Source organism: Podarcis melisellensis, assembly GCF_964234715.1.
Source record: "Podarcis melisellensis genome assembly, chromosome: 7".
Lineage (NCBI taxonomy): Eukaryota > Metazoa > Chordata > Lepidosauria > Squamata > Lacertidae > Podarcis > Podarcis melisellensis.
The window spans coordinates 52,316,292-52,337,232 of NC_138539.1; the positions used below are offsets into that span (position 1 = coordinate 52,316,292).

At 44.3% G+C, this 20,941-nt stretch overlaps 1 protein-coding gene across 3 annotated transcripts in view; it reads right to left on the minus strand.

The window, feature by feature from the left end:
* RTTN (rotatin) overlaps positions 1-20,941 on the minus strand; it is an 89,448-nt gene that overhangs the window by 8,738 nt on the left and 59,769 nt on the right. For 2 of the 3 annotated variants that reach the window (XM_081919310.1, XM_081919308.1), the window contains exons 38-44: positions 17,059-17,212; positions 14,998-15,135; positions 14,223-14,434; positions 8,046-8,151; positions 5,789-5,886; positions 4,527-4,607; positions 3,941-4,067 (exon numbers count right to left, since the gene is read on the minus strand). In XM_081919310.1, the coding sequence (XP_081775436.1) occupies positions 3,941-4,067; positions 4,527-4,607; positions 5,789-5,886; positions 8,046-8,151; positions 14,223-14,434; positions 14,998-15,135; positions 17,059-17,212 (916 nt within the window). The remainder of the gene's footprint in view (positions 1-3,940; positions 4,068-4,526; positions 4,608-5,788; positions 5,887-8,045; positions 8,152-14,222; positions 14,435-14,997; positions 15,136-17,058; positions 17,213-20,941) is intronic. The other variant, XM_081919309.1, reaches the window with a different exon arrangement.

Here is a 20,941-nt window from a genome sequence, read left to right on the forward strand (position 1 = left end):
CCGCAGCAGTATCAAGCCCTGGAAGGGTGTGAGGGGGAAAACAACGCACAGAGAACAGATCTCTCCTTCCCACCACCAGTAAACTGGTGGGTAGTTGGGGACTTATAGATGGGTAAGATAGAGCTGGATTGAAGTTCTTTTCTGAATCAGATTAAAATCCAAGCCAGAAAAGAACCTGAGGGTCACAATACTCATCTCATATTTGAGGTGAGCATTTTGAGTTGCCAAGGAGTTATAAAATTCAGAGACATCTCTAGTAGTAATAGTTTTACACTGGTGCACTTTTGCACAGGAAAGGTCCCAGAATATGCCTTGAGGAACGTAATTTGGCTTAATGTATGAATAAAAATTGGTTTGCAGACATAGGCTCCTAGCCATGGCCATGACCCTAAATGCTATTGAAAGCATGCTTAAGGTAATGGCCTGCCCAGTTGAATCGAAGTATTTTCTTTGAATATGCTCTGCTGCATTACAGTCTGTGTTTGAGTGTCTTCTCAGTTTAGTTTGAAAAACTGAAGGCTGTTGTTTGAGAACATAAGTCTAAAGCCCACCTCAGGCATGCAGAACCTTGGACATGCACAGCTCTTCATTGCAATGTCTAGAAAGATAATTTAAATTGACTTAATGTTTTATAAGACTACCAGGAAATTAAAGCTACTTCTGTAATGATGTGCATAGAAACAAGTCTTCAGAATCTATTCACAACAGAAATGGAAGGTTGTGTGTCTTAATATTTCAATTGATATTACTGTATTTTGTATGCTGTATACCACATTGCTGAATTGTTATGATAGTGTGGTTTATTTAATATATAAAAGGCAAGGCTGTTTTTAAACAGAAATGCATTCATCTTCTATGACAACAGATCAAAATAAAATTTTCCACTCTTCCCAATCATGCTGTCAATTTAGATATATTCATACAAAAGTTGTCATAAATAGAAATATAAGCATCAACCTCATAGATACTAATTACAGTGGTGCCTCGCAAGACGAAATTAATTCGTTCCGCAAGTCTCTTTGTCTTGCGAGTTTTTCGTCTTGCGATGCACGGTTTTCCATAGGAATGCATTGAAAATCAATTAATGCGTTCCTATGGAAACCGCCTTCCCCCGACCTCTTCTGGCAGGCGGCATTTTAAAATCGCCCGGGACAGCGGAGGACTTCTCCGCTGTCCGGGGCGATTTAAAAGCCCCTGGGAAGGCAGGCAGGGGGGACAAAGACTTTTGCCCCCCGCCTGCCTTCAGAAGAGGTCCAGGACAGGCTTCGCGGACCTCTCCGCAAGCAGCGAGAGCGCTCCTTGCGGAGAGTTGCCAGCGCGCCCAGGCTTCGCGGCCCCGCCGCCGGGCTTCGGGACATCGTTCCGATGCCGGGCGGCGGGGGGAGGCTTTCTCGCCCCGCCGCCCGGCATCGGGACGATGCCCCGAAGCCGGGCGGCGGGGGGAGGCTTTCCCGCCCCGCCGCCCGGCATCGGGACAATGCCCCGATGCCGGGCGGCGGGGGGAGGCGTTCCCGCCCCGCCGCCCGGCTTCGGGACGATGCCCCGATGCCGGGCGGCGGGGGGAGGCTTTCCCGCCCCGCCGCCGGGCTTCGGGACATCGTTCCGATGCCGGGCGGCGGGGGGAGGCTTTCTCGCCCCGCCGCCCGGCATCGGGACGATGCCCCGAAGCCGGGTGGCGGGGGGAGGCGTTCCTGCCCCGCCACCTGGCATCGGGACGATGCCCCGAAGCCGGGCGGCGGGGGGAGGTGTTCCTGCCCCGCTGCCCGGCATCGGGACGATGCCCCAAAGCCGGGCGGCGGGGGAAGGCTTTCCTGCCCCGCCGCCCGGCATCGGGACGATGCCCCGAAGCCGGGCGGCGGGGGGAGGCTTTCCCGCCCCGCCGCCCGGCTTCAGGACATCGTTCCGATGCCGGGCGGCGGGGGGAGGCTTTCTCGCCCCGCCGCCCGGCATCGGGACGATGCCCCGATGCCGGGCGGCGGGGGGAGGCTTCAAAAGCCGTCCGGGAGCTTTTAAATCGCCCCGGACAGTCCCGGGGCGATTTAAAAGCCCCCGGTTAGGCAGGCAGGGGGGGGGCAAAGACTTTTGCCCCCCGCCCGCCTTGGGAAGAGGTCCTGGACCTCTTCCGAAGGCGGGCGGGGGGCAAAAGTCTTTGCTCCCCCTGCCTGCCTTTCCGGGAGAGCGGAAAAGGCAGCGCTGCCTTCCCGCTCTCCCGGAAAGGCAGGCAGGGGGGAGCAAAGACTTTTCCCCCCCGCCCGCCTTCGGAAGAGGTCCAGGACCTCTTCCCAAGGCGGGCGGGGGGCAAAAGTCTTTGCCCCCCCTGCCTGCCTTCAAAAGCCGTCCGGGATAGCGGGAAGCGCTTCCCTGCTATCCCGGACCGCTTTTAAAATGCTGGCGGTGGGGAGCAAAGCCTTTCGCCCCCGCCGGCCTTCCTGGACCTCTTCTGAAGTCCGGAGGGGGGGGGAAAGGCTTTGCTCCCCACCGCCAGCATTTAAAAAAAGGTCCCCGAGATTTCCCTATGGGCTTTCATCTTGCGATGTAAGCCCATAGGGAAAATTGTCTAGCGAAGCGTCACAAAAACCGAAAAACCCTTTCGTCTTGCGGGTTTTTCGTCTTGCGAGGCATTCGTCTTGCGGGGCACCACTGTATAGGTTTATGCGGAAAACTGAACCACAGGAGACAAGAGTTCCTCATGTATTCACATACTTTAGATTCACTGAGCACATGAACTCATCACCCACATTAGAAAGTCAATGCTGCTATATGCAATGAAGTTCACTGTCCTTCTCCTCAAAACAATAGATGTCTGAAACTTTCATAGCCTGGGTTTCCTCCTATTCTGAAGCTATGCAGATGCCTTCATGGTATTCTTATTTCCTGTAATGTAAAACCTAGCCATGCTAGGTGTAGGTATTTAATTTAGCAAAAATTATTTGGCTCTCCATACAGGTTCAGCCAGTGTACATCTCAAAAAAAGTCTTATGAAAGGTATTGCTGATTGACAGAAAATTTGGTTGTTAACAGAATGTACCTATGGATGCTGTGTAGACACACTGTGCTTATATTACTATTTTGTGCTTATTCCTAAAATAAATTTTAAAAAACTGCTACGAGAGGAGAAAGTGGGTAAAAAGAAAGAATAAATGATATCAAAGGGTAGCCATATTATATACAAACACAGGGCCATAGTCAACTAACTTCTACACATAGTAGACCTACTGAAATTAATGATCATTTGGTCCATAAATTTCAATGGGTCTACTCTGAGCAAAAGTTAGTTGACCAAAAGTCAGCTGATGAAACAATCTCCCGGCATGCTATTGTGGGGTTCTCCCAACCCTCCAAACCGGTGGGGGGTGGGGAGAAGGGGAGGGCCTGTTGCACTAGTGGGAGCCTTTGCACTGGGTTCTGTTAGCAAACAAGGTTAGTTGATTCCGCTCTACAATATCTACCTATTCCTTTAAGGAAGTAGGTGTGCATGTTATATAAGTTTTCCAGTCATGTTTAGTAGGGAATTTGAAGAGGACTTTCACTTGCACAGCACAGGGACAGTAAAGGATAATGCACAAAACAAATGTTAACTGTAGTTTCCCCCTCACAGCTTTTGCTTGGATTAGTATTTTCTGGCGACTGTTCCAGTACAAAATATACCCGGTGGCCACACCACCAACATGTGCCCTTTGCCCTGGGAGGCATGGGGGCTCCCATTTCTGTCTTTTAAATGCTGAGGAAGACATTTTTATTACCAGCAGACTTTTCCTTGCAGAGGACTTGAGGTTTTGTTTAACTGTGATGTTTTTTCTGCAGCTCTTGCCTCTGTGGCATTTTTGGTTTTATTTTGAAGTGTTGTTAGCTGCCCTGCATAGCATACAGGCACTAGAAGGGTGGAACACATATTTATATACAAATAAAGAAGTAAACAAAAGTCTGACTCGTCACCCACCTAAAGGATAGTTTGCCGTGTAGACACAGAGCAAATGCAGAGCTGTTTGCATCAGTGAGTCATCCATTAAAAGCCACGGCCACAGAGCGTGCAAAACAGAGATAAGGTGAGTTCCAAGGGCTGCTGCCTGTCGGACAGAGACAAAAGGACAGTGTAATACTGAAAAGCTACTTTCATAAGAGAAACTGTGAGTAAAAGTTAAAACCCTCACAACTAATGAATAGAAGCAGTGAGATATGGTACTTAAAGGCATACAATAATGTTTCATCTTGTGGCTAAGGAAATCGGCAACTGCATATTCGACCAAGCGGAGTATAGAGGCCATTTTGAGCTTACCACACTCAAATACAACAGAAAGTGTAAGTTCAGATTTACTGAGGGAGGGAAGGCCCACACTGCAACTTACATTCAGTAAAGAGAATCACCCCACCACCACCACACATCTTGGAAATTGTTTGAAATTACAGAAAATGAAATCCCCTGGATGTAAAGACAGAAGGAAGATTGTTCCAGAAGCTTCTGCTAGTGCTTGGAAGAGGTGCCTCCACCAACATATTCAGCTGAAAGTTGCATGTGCATCTCTTACTTTGCAGGATTCATTTCGAAAGAAGCAATTTCTTAGGAGCTGCATGACAAGCTTTATTTCTTTGCTGAGGTTATTATCATCCTAGTAGAACAAAAAGAAATAAAGAAAGTGATTTAGCATCAATATCTAACCAGAAACTGCTTTATATGACATATATAGCACCTTTTGCTTCTGGTACTATTTTACCACACTGGAATTGCACCTGACCACCTTGCTTTCTAAGATGCTGGCATTCTAACTGTCTGTGGAAAAGATTATTGAATTTCAATAAGTTCATCTAACGCAGAAGAAGCATTTCAGCTCTACTGAACATAAAGGAAGAGCGATACAATATGGAATCCATAATGGAAGCTACGTTTTCAAACACAGCAAATTCACTGGATGGCAATAAAAGGGTTTGCTCTCAAAAGTGCAATGGAAAGGAACGAAAGTAAGGTGATAAACTGGGTAGGGGAAAGGACAAACAGCAACTTTCCAAAGGGCTCAACAGAAGTCTGCTCTTGCTCTTCTCTTCACATGTAATAAAAATGTAAGAATGTTATCAAGCAAGACCACACTGGGGGATTTGTAGTGCCACATCACAATCTTGGATTTGCATGAAATCAGGGCGGGGTGGGGGAGAAAAAGTGAAGACAGGTTGTTTAACAAAAGTGGCAATAGGGTAGGAGCTAGAAGGGAGAGACAATGAAAAGGATAAAGCATAAAACAATAATAGAATTTTGAGTAAAATGGACATGAAGGAAACTGAGTTGAAAATGGTGGCTTTAAACAACGGCAGAAGCTTAAATAAAGTACCTTCATTGTACAAAGGCAGTATTTTATTTATTACATTTCTATACCACCCATCATCCAAGGATCATAGGGCAGTTTACAATATAAAACCATGAAAAGACATAACAGAGTAACAAACAAAAACAATAACTCCCCCCGACCAATTTAAAAGGCCACAGATTGTTTAATTAACCAAAGGCCTGGAAGAAGAGGGATGTTTTCTCTTGGAACCTAAAGATATGTATTCCCCAAATAAGCTTCATGGCCAAGTGTAGATTTGAACTCAAGATTCTCTGATCCCAGACCAACACACTAACCACTATGCCACACACTCTTTCTTAAGCCCCAAAAACATTTACTCAGGAGTAAACCCCAATTACCACAATGGGATTTACTTGTGCATAGACATGCACTGGATTGTGCTCTGCAACATCAGTAGGAGAAAGTCCAAACTTTTAATATTAATTTTACAAGTTTTCTTTTTTAATTACCTTTTTCCTTGGGACTGCTTTTCCAGGCCTCAAGGAGTCCAGGTTCAGTTGTGCATGAATGTGCTTTATCTGTTCCAAGCAGGTTTCTATTAGGTTGGCTGTAATGAACAATGCACTCTATCAACAAACCTGCCTACACTCAAATACAGTGGTTACTCGGGTTACAAACACCTCGTTTTACAAACACTTCGGGTTACAAACTCCACTAACCCAGAAGCAGTACCTTAGGTTACAAACTTTGCCTCAGGATGAGAACAGAAATTGTGCGCCGGCAGCAGCGGGAGGCCCCATTAGCGAAAGCGTGCCTCAGCTTAAGAACAGTTTTGGGTTAAGAACGGACGCCTGGAACGAAATAAGTTCGTAACCCAAGGTACCACTGTACTTGCAAAATGTGGAAGTATCAGACATTCTATCAGTAACCAACGAGTCACATTTTCTATTTTATTTTATATTGATGGACGTGCATTATATTATTTCTAGAACAACAACAACAAAATGTGTTCAGGTGACATACTGCATGCAAAATGACAAGCTTAAGTACCCAAAGCCTAATTAACATTTCAAGTTACTACATTTGAATTAAACTAAGCAATCAGTCCCCCTAATAGCAGACTCTAGGGAGGCATCGTCATTCTCAGGGCATCCTGGCATTTGCAGATGGGCGGGAGAGAGAGTTAAAAAAACAAATAAAAATGGGGAGCCCCTCCCTAGTCCACAAAAGGAAACTAGACCAATGAGGAATGAACATGCTCAGGGGCCACCAGGAACTGTAGACTGTCCATTGGAAAACTGTTTGCTATAGCCCCTAACAGCTTATAGCATCTTAGAGAAAGGTATGGCTAGCTTGCTGGATAAATCCTGTTACTTTGGGAGGATTTCAACGGGCAGTTAATATGTCTCACTTATTTTACAATTAGCTCATAGTTTAAAGAGTGTGTCTTCAATGTACAATTATTTCTTTTCTACGGATTCAACTGACCAAGACACAACGGTAGGATGAGAACCTATGCAACTCAGGCTCAAACCATTCACATCTTCGGCCCTGACATGCAAGTTTTGGGGCTTGTTGTTTTTTTTACCACACATCTGGAAAGGGATTATTAAGTAAATTGCTTTGGTTCTGTAAATATGGGTGTTACTATTCCGAATGATTTTTCTTTTTAGAGACACAATGTAACATTTCGCTGGCTTTTCCTTAAACATGCTATCCTTATCAAATATTTAACCATACAAAAATGACAACATTAATTATCAGCAGGTACGCTGCTCAGTGTTGGGTTTCATTCAGAGTGGATTGAGGAGACAGTCACAGTGTGTAAATTTTTTTTTACCAATTCCGCCTTGCAGCCTCCTGTAAAGCTCCTTTGGCAGGTGGGGAGACCCTTCAGGACATGGGGAGGTGGTACAGGGGATCAGTGAAAACCATCTTCCACCACCCCCTTTCCTCCATTGGGGAGCTCTGCTGGGCCCTGGTTCTCTCCGTGAACTGAAGGAACCCATCCATCTGCAGAGGCACAAGTTTGGAACCAACCCACAAGGAATACCAATAACTGCTTTTATTTTGTTCTTATTTGCTCACTTGCAAGCAAGAGGAACGGCAACCCTCTGAGGTTGCTCAGGCATCAATAAATACTAGATCTTCCTGCCTGAACCTTAACATTGGTGCCACAGGAGACCTTTAAAATGGTTCTTCAAGTTTCTGAAGTAAACAGAGTGCTAAAATACATGCCGACATCAACCTTGTGTTTTCCCACCTAGACTGTACTGTCTAAATGCAAGGTTCTCCACAAGGGATTCACTCCAAGGCTCTCATAGATTCAAGGGCATTCAAAATGCACTGCTTGGTTATGGTGTGTCTATAAACAGGTTATTCAGGGCCAGGAGAAGATAATGAACACTTACAATTACAAATATGGATACGAATTTGACAGACTTTTTACATACAGAAACACAAAAGACACTAACGTGCATAAATTCAGAACTTCTAAAAATATCCATCATTGAACCAGAACCACTTGAGCAGATAAGTCTGTTTAATGGTACCTATAAATGCATGACAAAATGAAAGCCAACTGTTGTGGTGCCATTTCTCTAGTAATGCTCATAACCAGCATTTTCTAATGTTGATTGTGATCCTGCTCTTGGTTTTGCATGTCACCAAAAGTAGACTTGGGAACACTTGTTTTAAATAAGTCTGTTTTTGCATTCCCTACACATTAAGGACAAACTCAGTGTGTGTTATAGCAAGGCAGCTCACCTTCCAAAGCACATTTCTGGGCACTTTTACTGACAGCCAAAAGGGGAAGCAAAGCACTGGCAGCAACTCGCTTCAGCACATCCTGAGAGGATTTTCCTTCATAGCTCTACCAATAAAGCAACATTGGTTACCACACAGAAAATTGAGAGAACATATCCTGCAGGAAGTTACACGTTAAATGTCTGCAAATTCCATTTACACATTTACTTACTGGTTTCCTAGACTGTCCTTCATCACACATAAAATGCATTCAGTACAAAATAATAAAATTTAAATCTCAATGAAGCTTGGCAGCACAGGGAACCCCCCCCCAAAAAAACCCCATTCATTTGGGGTGGAAAACTATACTACCACTGAGAACAGACTCTACATTCGATTCCCAGAGATTAGAACCAGAAAAATACCTCAGGTGGAATCTACACACATATAAAAAGACATTCAAAAAATGCTTTTTTAAAAAAAGTTTTTAAAAATACATTGAATTTTCCATAATGCTCACCATCGCTATCTAGTGTCACATTGTATATTGTACTTGAAACACACTTAAAATGTTTTATTTGCAGCTGTATAGCAGTGTCCTCAGTGTTGTCTGGAATCAGGCACAATTTGATGGCCTTCTTCCAATCCACTGGCCGGGCAGGAGGGTGTCACTGAATCCTTCCCTGCCCCACACTTCCCCCCTGGAACGTATCCACAGCAGCTTCTCTCTTGGCAAGGGATACTCCCCATCTTACAGTCCGCACTAAGAGAAAAATGGTCTGGGGAAAATGGCTGCAGTACCCCTTCTTGCCTTTACTACCCTCTCTCTTTATAGGAGCTCATTAACATTCTAACACGTGGGCCTTCAGCTGCCGCATCTAGTTTACCCCTTGGCAATATCTGCAAATTAACCCAATACTTCTACAGAAGTGACTGGATTGACAGGTTCCTCCTATTTTAAGTGGCCATCCTTTTTATTCCTGCTGATAACCAGTGAGTGGAAAGGTGATGATGAGTTATCCTTTTGTCATGACACTTATCAAATCTTTAATGTAGATGATTTCAAACTATTGTTCCCCTTCTCTAGATGTGAACCTCAGGCCCTCTTTGGTCTCCTTTGTTCGATATACCTGGCTCTTACATCAGTGCCTGCTTTGATTTTGCTACTCTAACTGCTTTCTCTGAAATTACATGCCTTTTTAAAAAGCAGCATGTGAATCCAGCCACTGCAATAGTGTCACTTGCCTTTTTCAGGAAACTTCTTTTACAGAGACAGAGTTATTACCAAGCTGTTAAAGAGCCTGACCGCCAGGTAGGCTATATTTTCATTCCACCCTCAAATTCCCCCCTTTGACCTCTGATATCTCTGCCTCAGTGGAGCTGTGGGTAAGTCTGCTCAGATGTCATAGCACAGGCATAGGCAAACTCGGCCCTCCATATGTTTTGGGACTACAACTCCCATCATCCCTGACCACTGGTCCTGTTACCTAGGGATGATGGGAGTTGTAGTCCCAAAACATATGGAAGGCCAGGTTTGCCTATGCCTATCACAGCAGATAGGTTAGCCACAGTTCTCTAGCCAACTGGATACTAAGGGGAACTTTAACACCAGATGTGAGTTCCAAGGCACAGAAGCTGAAGAACTAGTGATGTTTGCTCTAAGTTACATGGTCACATGGCAAGGGGAAAACCCAAGTTTTCCAGGGACACCTTAAAAACATCTAGCATCCAACAGCCAAGATACAAAGGATGCTCAAGGAAAGTGATTCTGTGGCAAAACAAGAAGGCAAGGGTGGTCCTCACAACCTCAGCACTTATCAGCATATAGTCTTGCCTCTTGATTGTTCCTTTATTACTCCTGTCTCTTGCTGTCTCTTACAATGAGATGGTTTTTGAAACCGTATAGATTTTATACAACAGATGTTGTTTTTAACACAAGACCTTGCAGCAAACCTCAGGCTCATGTACTCCCTGCTCCTTGCAGCTGTGCCGTAGGAGCTTTGGAAACTTTCGTTTCTGTTTTAGATTAACCATGGCTTGCTATGTTGTCAAAACCCACTCAAACTATGGTTGACCCTAACAATGGTTAACTGAAATGAGCCAACTTCTTTTTAAGTAGGTTGGTCTCTATTCATTCTTATTTAAAAATATGTATAGGCTGCTTTTGTATGAGCAGGCTTGTTTCAACGAACCATTTAAGATTAACTACAGTTTGTCCAGTTCAAACAACATACTAAATGGCACTGAAAGACAAAACTGAAAACTTCAATTTTAAATTATGTCCACACCAGGGGTGGGGAAAGCACAAGCCCAAGACTCATAACACTAAACCACATTTTAGGGCTTGTAAAATGTATGCAGCCAATCCCCCCCCAACTCTGTTATTTTCTTTTAAGTTGTGGGGAGGAGGGGAGGGAATTTGCACAAACCTGGCCCACAAAACAGGATTGTTAGTCCTGTGTAAATTTTAATCCACATACAGAGGAATTGGAATCACTTTGTCCCCTGTATGACTTAAGGGGTTCACCTGTATGACTTAAGATTTTCATGGGAGCCCAACATGGGCTTTTCTCTTTCTCTTAAGCTCTTTTCACTCATGTTCCTATTTTCTTTCCTTTACTATCTTTTGTGATAAATACATACTTCTTCATGAGTTTACTTTTGAATGTGTGTTTGTGTGTGTGTTCTTTAAAAACTATTTTTATTTGCTTTTCTGTTTTATTTTATTGTCAACGCATACTGTGCTACAGTCAGACACAGGATAGCAGGGGAAAAACAAAACAAAAAACAGATATACAACATATATATATATATATATATATATATATATATATATATATATATGCCCTTAAGTGAAATTTCTGAAACCCTCCTCCTGTTAGTCTATGGATGAAATTACTGGACTATCACAAGCATTTTGACTGCACAAGCATATCAGCTTGCTATTTGGAACAATTCTGGTGTTTTCTCCTGACCCTCCAGAGCCAAAAGTGGGGGCATGCGGGTGCACAGGGGGATAATAAGGGGTAAATCTCCTGTTTTATGTATGTAAATATAATAAATATTCTTTTTAAAAAATCATTTTGCTGGATATGCTGTTATTTCGTTATTTTATCACTTAAGAAATGCAAGCAGAGAGAGGAAGCAACACAGCAGAGTGGAAGAATGCAGAGAGGACAGACAAACAATTGAACGTGCACATTTCAATTCACCAAGTGCAAATAGGAAGTAGTGCCTACAGAAAATAAAAAGATGCATTCCCAATAAAATACACTGGATCCAGACCTGCTGCCTCAAGAACATTGATTCCCATTAAAATAATCTCCTCCAACACAATTAGGATCAGCGTTAGACTGAAGATAGCAAACACTGAATGGGTCATTTAAGAGGAAGTTATTTTAGCTTCATTTAAACTGAAACAGGTCATATTAATGGAAAGAAATTGGAAGAGGAACAGGCTTGAGGCCCTAGCCAGTTGATGAATATAACATCCTAAATAAGATCTGCTTATCTTCTGACTTCTATTTGGTCTTAGACAGTAAAGGTCTGGTAGATTTTTCTGACCTGTACTTGAGCAGAAGTAATATTTTCACCAGAGTCATCATCTACAGAAGAACTCACTGCAAGAATAAAAAGCTCAAAAGAAATGGGTTAGAAGCCCAATCCGCTGGGTAACATTGACTTGGTAAAAAAGGGAGCTGAGAATAGCAAGGCATGAAGTGCTTCAGTATTTTACTGCTATTCCATGGCTTAAGAGCATGATTTTGATGGCAGTAAATCAAATAAGAAAGAATTTACACAGGGAAATAGAGAAGTAAAATACTTCAGGAATTGTTTCTGCAAAGATATCGATCAGCAGTACGCAAGAGAATATTTTACCAATGTCTCAAAGAAAAAGAAAAGAGGGTGCTTATAGACAGCTATAATACCATTAACAGCACTGTGGCTAAGATGGGATGGGATTATCCTGTATCTGATGCCAAGAGCCTTGAGTCCATAGAGCAATCAAATTTAGAAGACACTGGCTTCAATATTTTGAGACCACTTGAATATTGCAGTTAAGGGAACTAAAGCTAAGGCAAACACACTGCCATGTCTCAGAGCAAAATTTCATTTCAAAGGGGCAAAAAGGGGTGGGATAACAAAGGAGATTTTCAACTTACATTTAATAGGAAAATAAACTTACATTGAAAGCCAAATAATGTTCCTCCACACCCCTAGCTTTAGCAGATATTCTGAGGGCTTGATTCAGAGTTAGCCTGAAAACCTACACTTATTGGCAGTATGCTCCACTGAACATTGTGGGATTTACTCTATGTAAATATAGGACAGTACTGTAATTTATGAAGAACTCAATAGTCACGTCTTTTAATATAGTATTAAAATGTGCCACAAATATATGGGCAGGTTAGAATTAGAATAGAAAAACCAGTTATGGATTCAGTTCTTCTTTTTCACTTATGTTTAATAAGAGAAGTATGCTCAAGAGTGTGTAAAATAGAGGAATTATGTGGTCCCAACAAAGTTTAGTGAAACTGATATGCATCTCTGGAAGAAGCCAATAACATTGTTTTCATGCTAGAGACAGCTGCCACCAACCCCTCTTATTTCTCCCCTTCTTAACAATCCCTCTTATCAGAGCTGGCATCAGCACCTGGCAGCAGCTGCCATAACCCCAATGTCTTGGTAGGGCCCATTGCAGGTGCCTTCCCTAGCACCACCCCCTTAATTCCCACTTCCCCTGGTCTAGAATTAGAATAGCCCCATGTGGTAGGTTCTAAGCCAGACTTTGAGTTTCCCACAATGCTCTTGGCCAAGCCTTCCTCTGGACATATTGGGAAACAAACAACAATAACAAAAGCACAGTTAAGCCCTGCTGGTCAATGGCACCTCAAACACTTCCACAGCCAGGAAAGTCCACAGAGCCCACAGAAAGAAGCATGGGCCCACCAGAGGGTTACCTCAAACCTGGAGCCAGTTCTGTCTCCTCCCATAATCCTATTCACACTATTCTTCTGCCTTTCTTCAAGAGCACCCATAACTCTGACACTTCTTTTCTGCATCGCCTTCCCTTCCTTTCAGATTTTCAACTTTTTCAGTCAAATTACTACTTGCTTTATCTTAATCCCACACATGCCAACACCATGGCAAATATCAATGATACATAAGAACAGGGGTCAACAACCTAAGGCCTATGGGCCAAGCAGCCCATGGGGGTCTTTTAAGGAGCCCATGGACCCCCACGGCCCGCTCAGTTGGTTCCCATGCACCGTGCTAAACCAGTGCGGAGCAGAGCAGAGACAACCTTCCATGACGGTGGTTGGCTTTCCATTGGCTGCAGGAAGCTCCTGCAGCCAATGCGAAGCTGTGCATGCCTCCTCCATGCTAGAAACAGCGTTTGCACATGCGCGCGCGCACTACAGCCCACTGTGGTTTCTGGGGGACCATGAACCGGCCCAAGCCACAAAAACTTTGCCGACCCCTGCATAAGAACATAAAAAGAGCCTGCTGGATCAGGGCAACGGCACATCTACAGTGGTGCCCCGCAAGACGAATGCCTCGCAAGACGGAAAACCCGCTAGACAAAAGGGTTTTCCGTTTTGGAGGTGCTTCGCAAAACAAATTTCCTATGGGCTTGCTTCGCAAGACGAAAATGTCTTGTGAATTCCTGTGGGGGTTTTTTCCTCTCCCCCCCCCTTTTCCCCAAGCCGCTAAGCCGCTTATCAGCTGATCCGCTAAGCCACTAATAGCGCTAAGCCGCTAATGGGCTTGCTTCGCAAGACGAAGAGACTCGCGGAACGGATTCTTTTTGTCTTGCGAGGCACCACTGTAGTTCAGCATCCTGTTTGCAGAGCGGCTAACCAGATGTCTGTGAGAAAGCAGAATGCCTGCACTTATGGTGTCTTTACAATTACAGTTACTTAGGAGCACAGTCCACGGAACCAATAGATGTTACTTCCAAGTAAGCAGGTGCACAATTGGGCTGCAACTTTTAAGCTAGGCTGGAGGCTCTGCTGCATTAGCCTCACAGGCTGAATCTTTTCATAGAGTCCCTTACCACTAAGAGGGGCAACCCCCCACCACATTGTTTTGATTAACTTAAAATGAATAAGCCAGCAAATTATTTGGGATAGATGCCCATGTAACTAGTAAGACTTAAATGCACCACACGGAAATTGGATTATTATAAATTTCTACCTGAATTATTAATTCACTGAGTTTGGCCACAGAATCTCGGCTCCTCTCATCCTCATCTAGAAGGAAAACCACTGTTGGGTGGTAGCAAGCATTCTCTTTACTGTTGAGCTCTCTTTTCCCCTCTTCGGAAAACAAGACAGCAAGGAACTGCAAGCAGGTCACACACAGATCAGGGTATCTGACGGACAATTGCATACATTCACATATTGTTTCTAAAATACAAAAAAAAGATACTGTGTTTTATGTTGCAGTATTTACAGAAATAAATATATTTAACTACATATTATGGCACTAGGTTCAAAAAAGCATATGAAAGGCAATGGGTAAGAAAATGGCTTATGGTGGTTGTACATAAAAATATCTGGAGGGCCACTGCTGTTCAAGTTACACCTGTCAGTAGTCCTTCCTCTACACAATTATTAAAATATACAGAACTGCTAATACAGAACTGCTACCCTGCTTTTTCATTTGGTCCTCATGCCACTTTGGGAGAGGGAGGAGAAATGGCACTGGGCCAGTTCATCCCATTATCACCAAGGACTAGAATTACTATAGAAGCACACAAATACCTAGGTTCATCTCTTTATGAGCTGAAAATAAGTTCTGCTGAGCCCTGAAAGTGGTAGACAAAAGCAAATTAAAAAAACTTACACGCATGCAATCAAATATCAGCAAAAGTGGTTCCAAGAAACATATTCCTTTGAAAATTTCATATTATGGTCTTAAGTTATCATTATCTGTGCAGATATCAAGGTACTTGAAAAATAGGTCTTACCGATTACTGGAATCCAATGCTTTGCAAGAGCTGCAGTCACAAATGGCAGAGAGGCATGGCAACATTTTCTTAACAGAGTAGTGAGAAGGCTGAATGAGTCTTCCCAAGTTTGATGAACTGCAGCAGTTATCTCTGACCCTGCCAATTAAACATACAAATAAAAAAAACATAGTTCTGATCAGTAAGTATTACTATATAGTGCCCATATAGAAAGTGAGAAGGGATTACTACTTTCGGACGTTGGCCTAGTTCACATGCAAAGCTAAGCCAAAATATGGTTTAGCACGAATGAGAAAGAGTGCTGTTGCAGTGAGAAAATATCAGTTGCTTCACTCCTGCAGTGTTACTTGAAGCTAAGCCATGATCTGACTTAGCTTTATGTTTGAACCTAGTCTCATAATTTGCCTCACTCCAATATGTGTAGAATATAGCACTTAATTCAAGATTGGAGGGTGATAAGAGGAATAATAGAAAAAGATGGGTATGATTCCATATGGTCTTAATTTATATCATTTATTTACAATAGTGCAGTAATCTGCTTACCGCCTCAGTCACAGCAGCCACTATGAAGAAATTATCTTAATGCTATAGACTGAAATATACCCTGTGGATGTGAGTTTAATCTGTAACGTAAAAGATTTCCCATGTCTATTTTGTTCCAATGTGGATGACTGCATACAATACTTAGCTTCTGTATTTCCCCTGGAAGACACCACTTTATGCTTGGTCATTGTTTTTTTTAAAAAATAATCATTAAAATTTGTAATACAACAAACAAACAATGAGTGGTAAACCAAGAACAAACCATGGTTACAGCTTGTGGTTTGTTTGAAGCAATAACATGAACTTCCCAGGTTGGGAAGTACAGTGGTGCCCCGCAAGACGAATGCCTCGCAAGACGAAAAACCCGCAAGACGAAAGGGTTTTTCGGTATTTGCAACGCTTCGCTAGACAATTTTCCCTATGGGCTTGGATCGCAAGACGAAAGCCCATAGGGAAATCTCGGGGACCTTTTTTTAAATGCTGGTGGTGGGGAGCAAAGCCTTTCCCCCCCCTCCGGACTTCAGAAGAGGTCCAGGAAGTCCGGCGGGGGCGAAAGGCTTTGCTCCCCACCGCCAGCATTTTAAAAGCGGTCCGGGATAGCAGGGAAGTGCTTCCCGCTATCCCGGACGGCTTTTGAAGGCAGGCGGGGGGAGCAAAGACTTTTGCCCCCCGCCCACCTTGGGAAGAAGTCCAGGACCTCTTCCCAAGGCGGGCGGGGGGCAAAAGTCTTTGTCCCCCTGCCTGCCTTCCCGGGGGCTTTTAAATCGCCCCGGGACAGCTGAGAATTCCTCCGCTGTTCCGGGGCGATTTTAAAATGCTGGCGGGCGGCAGCGGTGCCGCCCGCCAGCATTTTAAGATCGCCCAGGGACAGCGAAGGACTTTTCCGCTGTCCCTGGGCGATCTAAAAATGCTGGCGGGTGGCAGCGAAGGCTTCGCTGCCGCCCGCCAGCATTTTAAAAGCCCCCGGGACTGTCCCGGGAAGGCAGGCGGGGGGGAAGCAAAGACTTTCGCCCCGCCAGCCTTCAGAAGAGGTCGGGGGACAGACTGTCCCCAGACCTGGTCTGAAGGCGGTTCGGTTTCCATAGGAACGCATTAATTGATTTTTAATGCATTCCTATGGGAAACCGTGCTTCGCAAGACGAAAAACTCGCAAGACTAAAAGACTTGCGGAACGAATTAATTTCGTCTTGCGAGGCACCACTGTATAACTAAGCCAGACCACAGCTTGGTTCCCTGTAGCAGGGAAGCAGCAAAAGCAGCGATATATACAAGCACACCAAGCTGGGAGGAAATCTGGCCTGGGGCAGCCCTTTTTTGCTGTGTGACAGTCATGTAAAATCTCTGTTTCCAGGCAATAGGACACAGAGATGATATTGCCGCTGCTAGGTCCCATCAGCAAAATATAGAAACAAGATTTCAGGGATCTAAACATCAAAAATAACTCAACTTTGAGATCTACCAAATGACAGATCTCATGTTCAAAGCATTTCAGTAACATACTCCTTATCACACAATTACCTAAGCCATTCTTGCAGCCAATGGAAAGAACCACAAAGATATGAGCCAAGAGAGGTGTCAATAATGCATCTTGCATCACCAGGCGAGTGTCTACCAGCAAGCAAGACTGTAGCAGTTGGGACAAAGATGAAACAAACTGCAGTAGAAACAAAACCTGTTTGAACAACAACAAAAAGATTTGGCTCAGATACTTGTAGTACGTTTCTGCAGCAATTATTTTTGACAATGAGATTTTTTTTTTAAAAAAAAAAGTTAAATCAATATAAGAGTTAAGAAAGTTATGAACCGCATGTGAAATATATGCAAATATTTCAACAGTAAAGATGCGATATTCTTAGAATGCAGTCCCATGACACTCACCTGGATATAAACACCATTGCATACAGAACAACATGCTTCCAAATAAAAATACAAAGGATTGCACTGTTAATATCCAACTGAAGACTGTAGCCTGCAATCCCAAGTGCCATGTATCTGAAATTAAGTCCTACTGAATTATGTAAACAGCCATGAGGTTGGGTTATTACGACATTTAGCAGAAGGTTGTGTGGTATTTTGGGTCTCTTGTACAGAAAGCATAACCAGAACCACATATTACCACCGCATTTCTATTTCACAGAAAGCATGATGAGAACCAGATATTACTACCTCCTTAGTGACTTTGCAAGTTTACAAGGAAAGGTAGAAACTGAAGGCGTTAATGGGAGTAAAATCCAAATAACTGTCATTAGTCACTATGAACAAGAATGGTATTTTAAAGCCAAGGTCCATTCCACATGAGAAGCAACAGTGCCTCTTTAATAATACTGGTACTATTACACACTTGTAATAGTAATTGTCTTCTTGCTTTGGTGATTGATGTGCAGCATAAGGTGTCAAGAATCTGATGGCTTACTTCCTGTGGTTTTAGTAAGTGCTGTGCTCAAACCAAAATGTTTCTTCTCCTGTTGAATGAAGTTTTCAGTTTTCTGCCTCTTTCTCTTTTGAATTTCCTAACAACTTTGTTGGGTGGGTGGTTGATCTTACTTTATTTCTGCAGGTGAGGCTTTACTTCTTCCTGTTAAACATCTCTCCAGCCCTTGGCAGCCTCAGGTCTGCCCACGCTTCCTGATCCGAAAAAGCCTCATGGGAGATGTTACCTCATGATGGTTTTACTCTAACCTTTAAATGAAACAAGGGGAGCCAGGAAGGTTGGCTACTGAATGCCTGCGATTAGTACACTGATTCCTTTAAAAAGAAAAATACTGTGCTTAAAAAATAAAAATAAACAGTTTTTAGGCACATAGTAGGCACCTTCCTACTATGTGTAGTTTTGTTGCTTTTCACAAAATGGGGCTAGAAAAGGAGAGGCCTGATTCATTATGGGTTCAAGGAAATTGTCCAAAAACCTCCATACTCATTTCAGTTCTGTACTATTTTCTTATTTGGCATGCATTAACTTAAGCACACATACTCAAAGGTTTCTTTCTCAAGGATCTAATGATAAAACACATTTCAATTGCAGCGCAACAGTTTCAATATATGGCATTTCCCATTTACTTCTGAAAAGCTAGCGGGTAGTCATCGTGTGAAAAAAAAGGTGATTAAACTGCAGTTGATGTGGCACATTATTGATCTAGCTCGCACTTTATCTTTCCCTTCATTCACAAAAAGATTCCCATGGAGAAGTGAGATCAAAGGAGCTTTGATGCCACTGCTCACGTTCAGTTGCACCGCATAACCCAGTTACTGGAGTTTTACGACTACAGAGCACCCAGTCAAGGCTCCAAAAGTTCCTGAATAATTGACAGAGATGAGCTTTCACGGCACGTGGTTGTGCAAGCAAACCAGCTCTCTCAGCTACAGCAAGCAAGCATTCACATGTCTTTCGGCAGTGTGTGTATGTGTGTGAGAAGCTGTTGCTACCCAGGGACACACACCTTTCCATTCTCCATCTACTAGACCAGTGTTTCCCAACCTTTTTTGGGCAAAGGCACACTTGTTTCATGAAAAAAATCTCGAGGCACACCACCATTAGAAAATGTTTAAAAAATTAACTCTGTGCCTATATTGACTATATATAAAGTAACTCTCTTTAATAGGAATCAAATAAACACAAAGAAAGTATTTTATAATTACTTTATTATGAAATAGTAAGTAAACAGAAATATGAAAAATTATAAAATACTTTATTCAGTGCGCCTTTTGTCCCTCTCCTCGAAATGCTCCAACTCAATGTTCCTCCGCGGGCTGGCCATTGGAGAGCCGTGTCGCCCACACCGCAGCCCAATACAATATGAACCCTCCCCTCGCAAGCGGCAACCCCTCCACACTCCCCACCTTAAGCCTCCACACGCGCCCTGCCCAAAGAGATGCCCGCCCGCGCGCAAGGGGATCCTTTACCTCAGCATCCCGCCAAAAAAAAAAAAAAAGGGCGGGAGACTGCGGTCCCTCAGAGGCTGGGCGTTAGGAAGAAGCAGCTGCCTTCATCCAAGCAGGAGCAGCAGCAGCTGTAGCTGTAGTAGCGCCAAGCTGTGCCGGGGACTCCGTGCCCATGAGGGGAGGGAGGGGAGAGAGAGGAGAGGGAGCAGGTCGCCCTCTTAAGTCACGCGCGCGCAGGCACCACCACGCATCCCTCGCGCCGTCTCGCAGAGCCCCTGCTCAGCACCTCCCGCCTCGGGGACGCCCGTCATGAGCCGCTGAGAGGCCGCCAAGCCTCCAGGCTGCTCCCATTCAGCCTTAGGCGCGCGCCCGCCTCGGGAAAAGCGGAGGTGCTGGGAGGCGGAGAGAGAGAGAGAGAGAGGACGCCGCTGGCCGCGTCCCACCCTCAGTCAGTCGGCTCGGAGCTACTGAGGAGAGGGAGGTGGGGACGACGGCGCTTCTGTTCTGCTCGGGGCCAGCGCGCCCCCGCCCCCCTCTCCAGAATCCCCAACTAAATACGATGCGCTAAGGGAGGGGGGAGAACCCACCCACAAAGAGGAGCCTTTCTGCAGGGCGCCTAAGGCCTCTCGCCGCCCGACTCGCCCTCCCCCCTCCCACGGCACACCAGGCAACGTCTCGCGGCACACTAGTGTGCCGCGGAACACCGGTTGGGAAACACTGTACTAGACAAACATGAGGCATTATCACAGTTCAAGATCCCATTCCAGCAAGGAGAACATGGAGCAAGGACAGTGAAAGATATGTCCTAGGACGAGGAGGGTCCTGGAGGACCACATTCAGCTATCAGGCCTCACCCTTGTCTTTCATGATTAAACCGCCATTGATTTCTTTCTAGCTGAATTTGCTCTGGTAACTGAAACCAACAGCTGCTAATCACGTATTTTTAAACCTCAGTTTTGACCAGAGTTGGTGAGCTTTGAACTAGGGTTGTGCTCCAGATTCAGCCACAGACCCAATCCTGAAATGAATTTGACTAATTCGAGCAGAACTGGGCTTTGGTTGAGTCAAGACAAAACAGTCCTGGATTGGGTTGCCCGGAACAATCTGGGCCTACCAGCTCCACCCTCCCAAACCATTTCAGGTCTGGATTTGTGTCAGGTATGCAGAAAAATCTTGAGACTACTGTTCTTCAGAGTTTCTAGCTTCCCAAGTATCCCCCAAAACTTAACACTGGTGTCAGAAAGGTGTACAGATTCTGATGTGGCTATGAATTAGGCTAAAGGAGGTTTAAAAGGATTGTGTTTTGGAGGAGAGTTGGCCTAAATGCTTTACTAAAAGACACAAAAAACCCAGAAACATGATGTCAAAAGGAGAGAGAAAAATAATGGGGAAGGAAAAGAAAGCAAGGGTTCAAACAGCTGCTCCTTAACCGGCCAATAAGATGGTACTCCCCCTTGACCCCCTTCCTGGGAGGCAAGGGTTAGAGCCTCCCAGAGGAACTTGGTCTTCTTGCTGCTGGCTA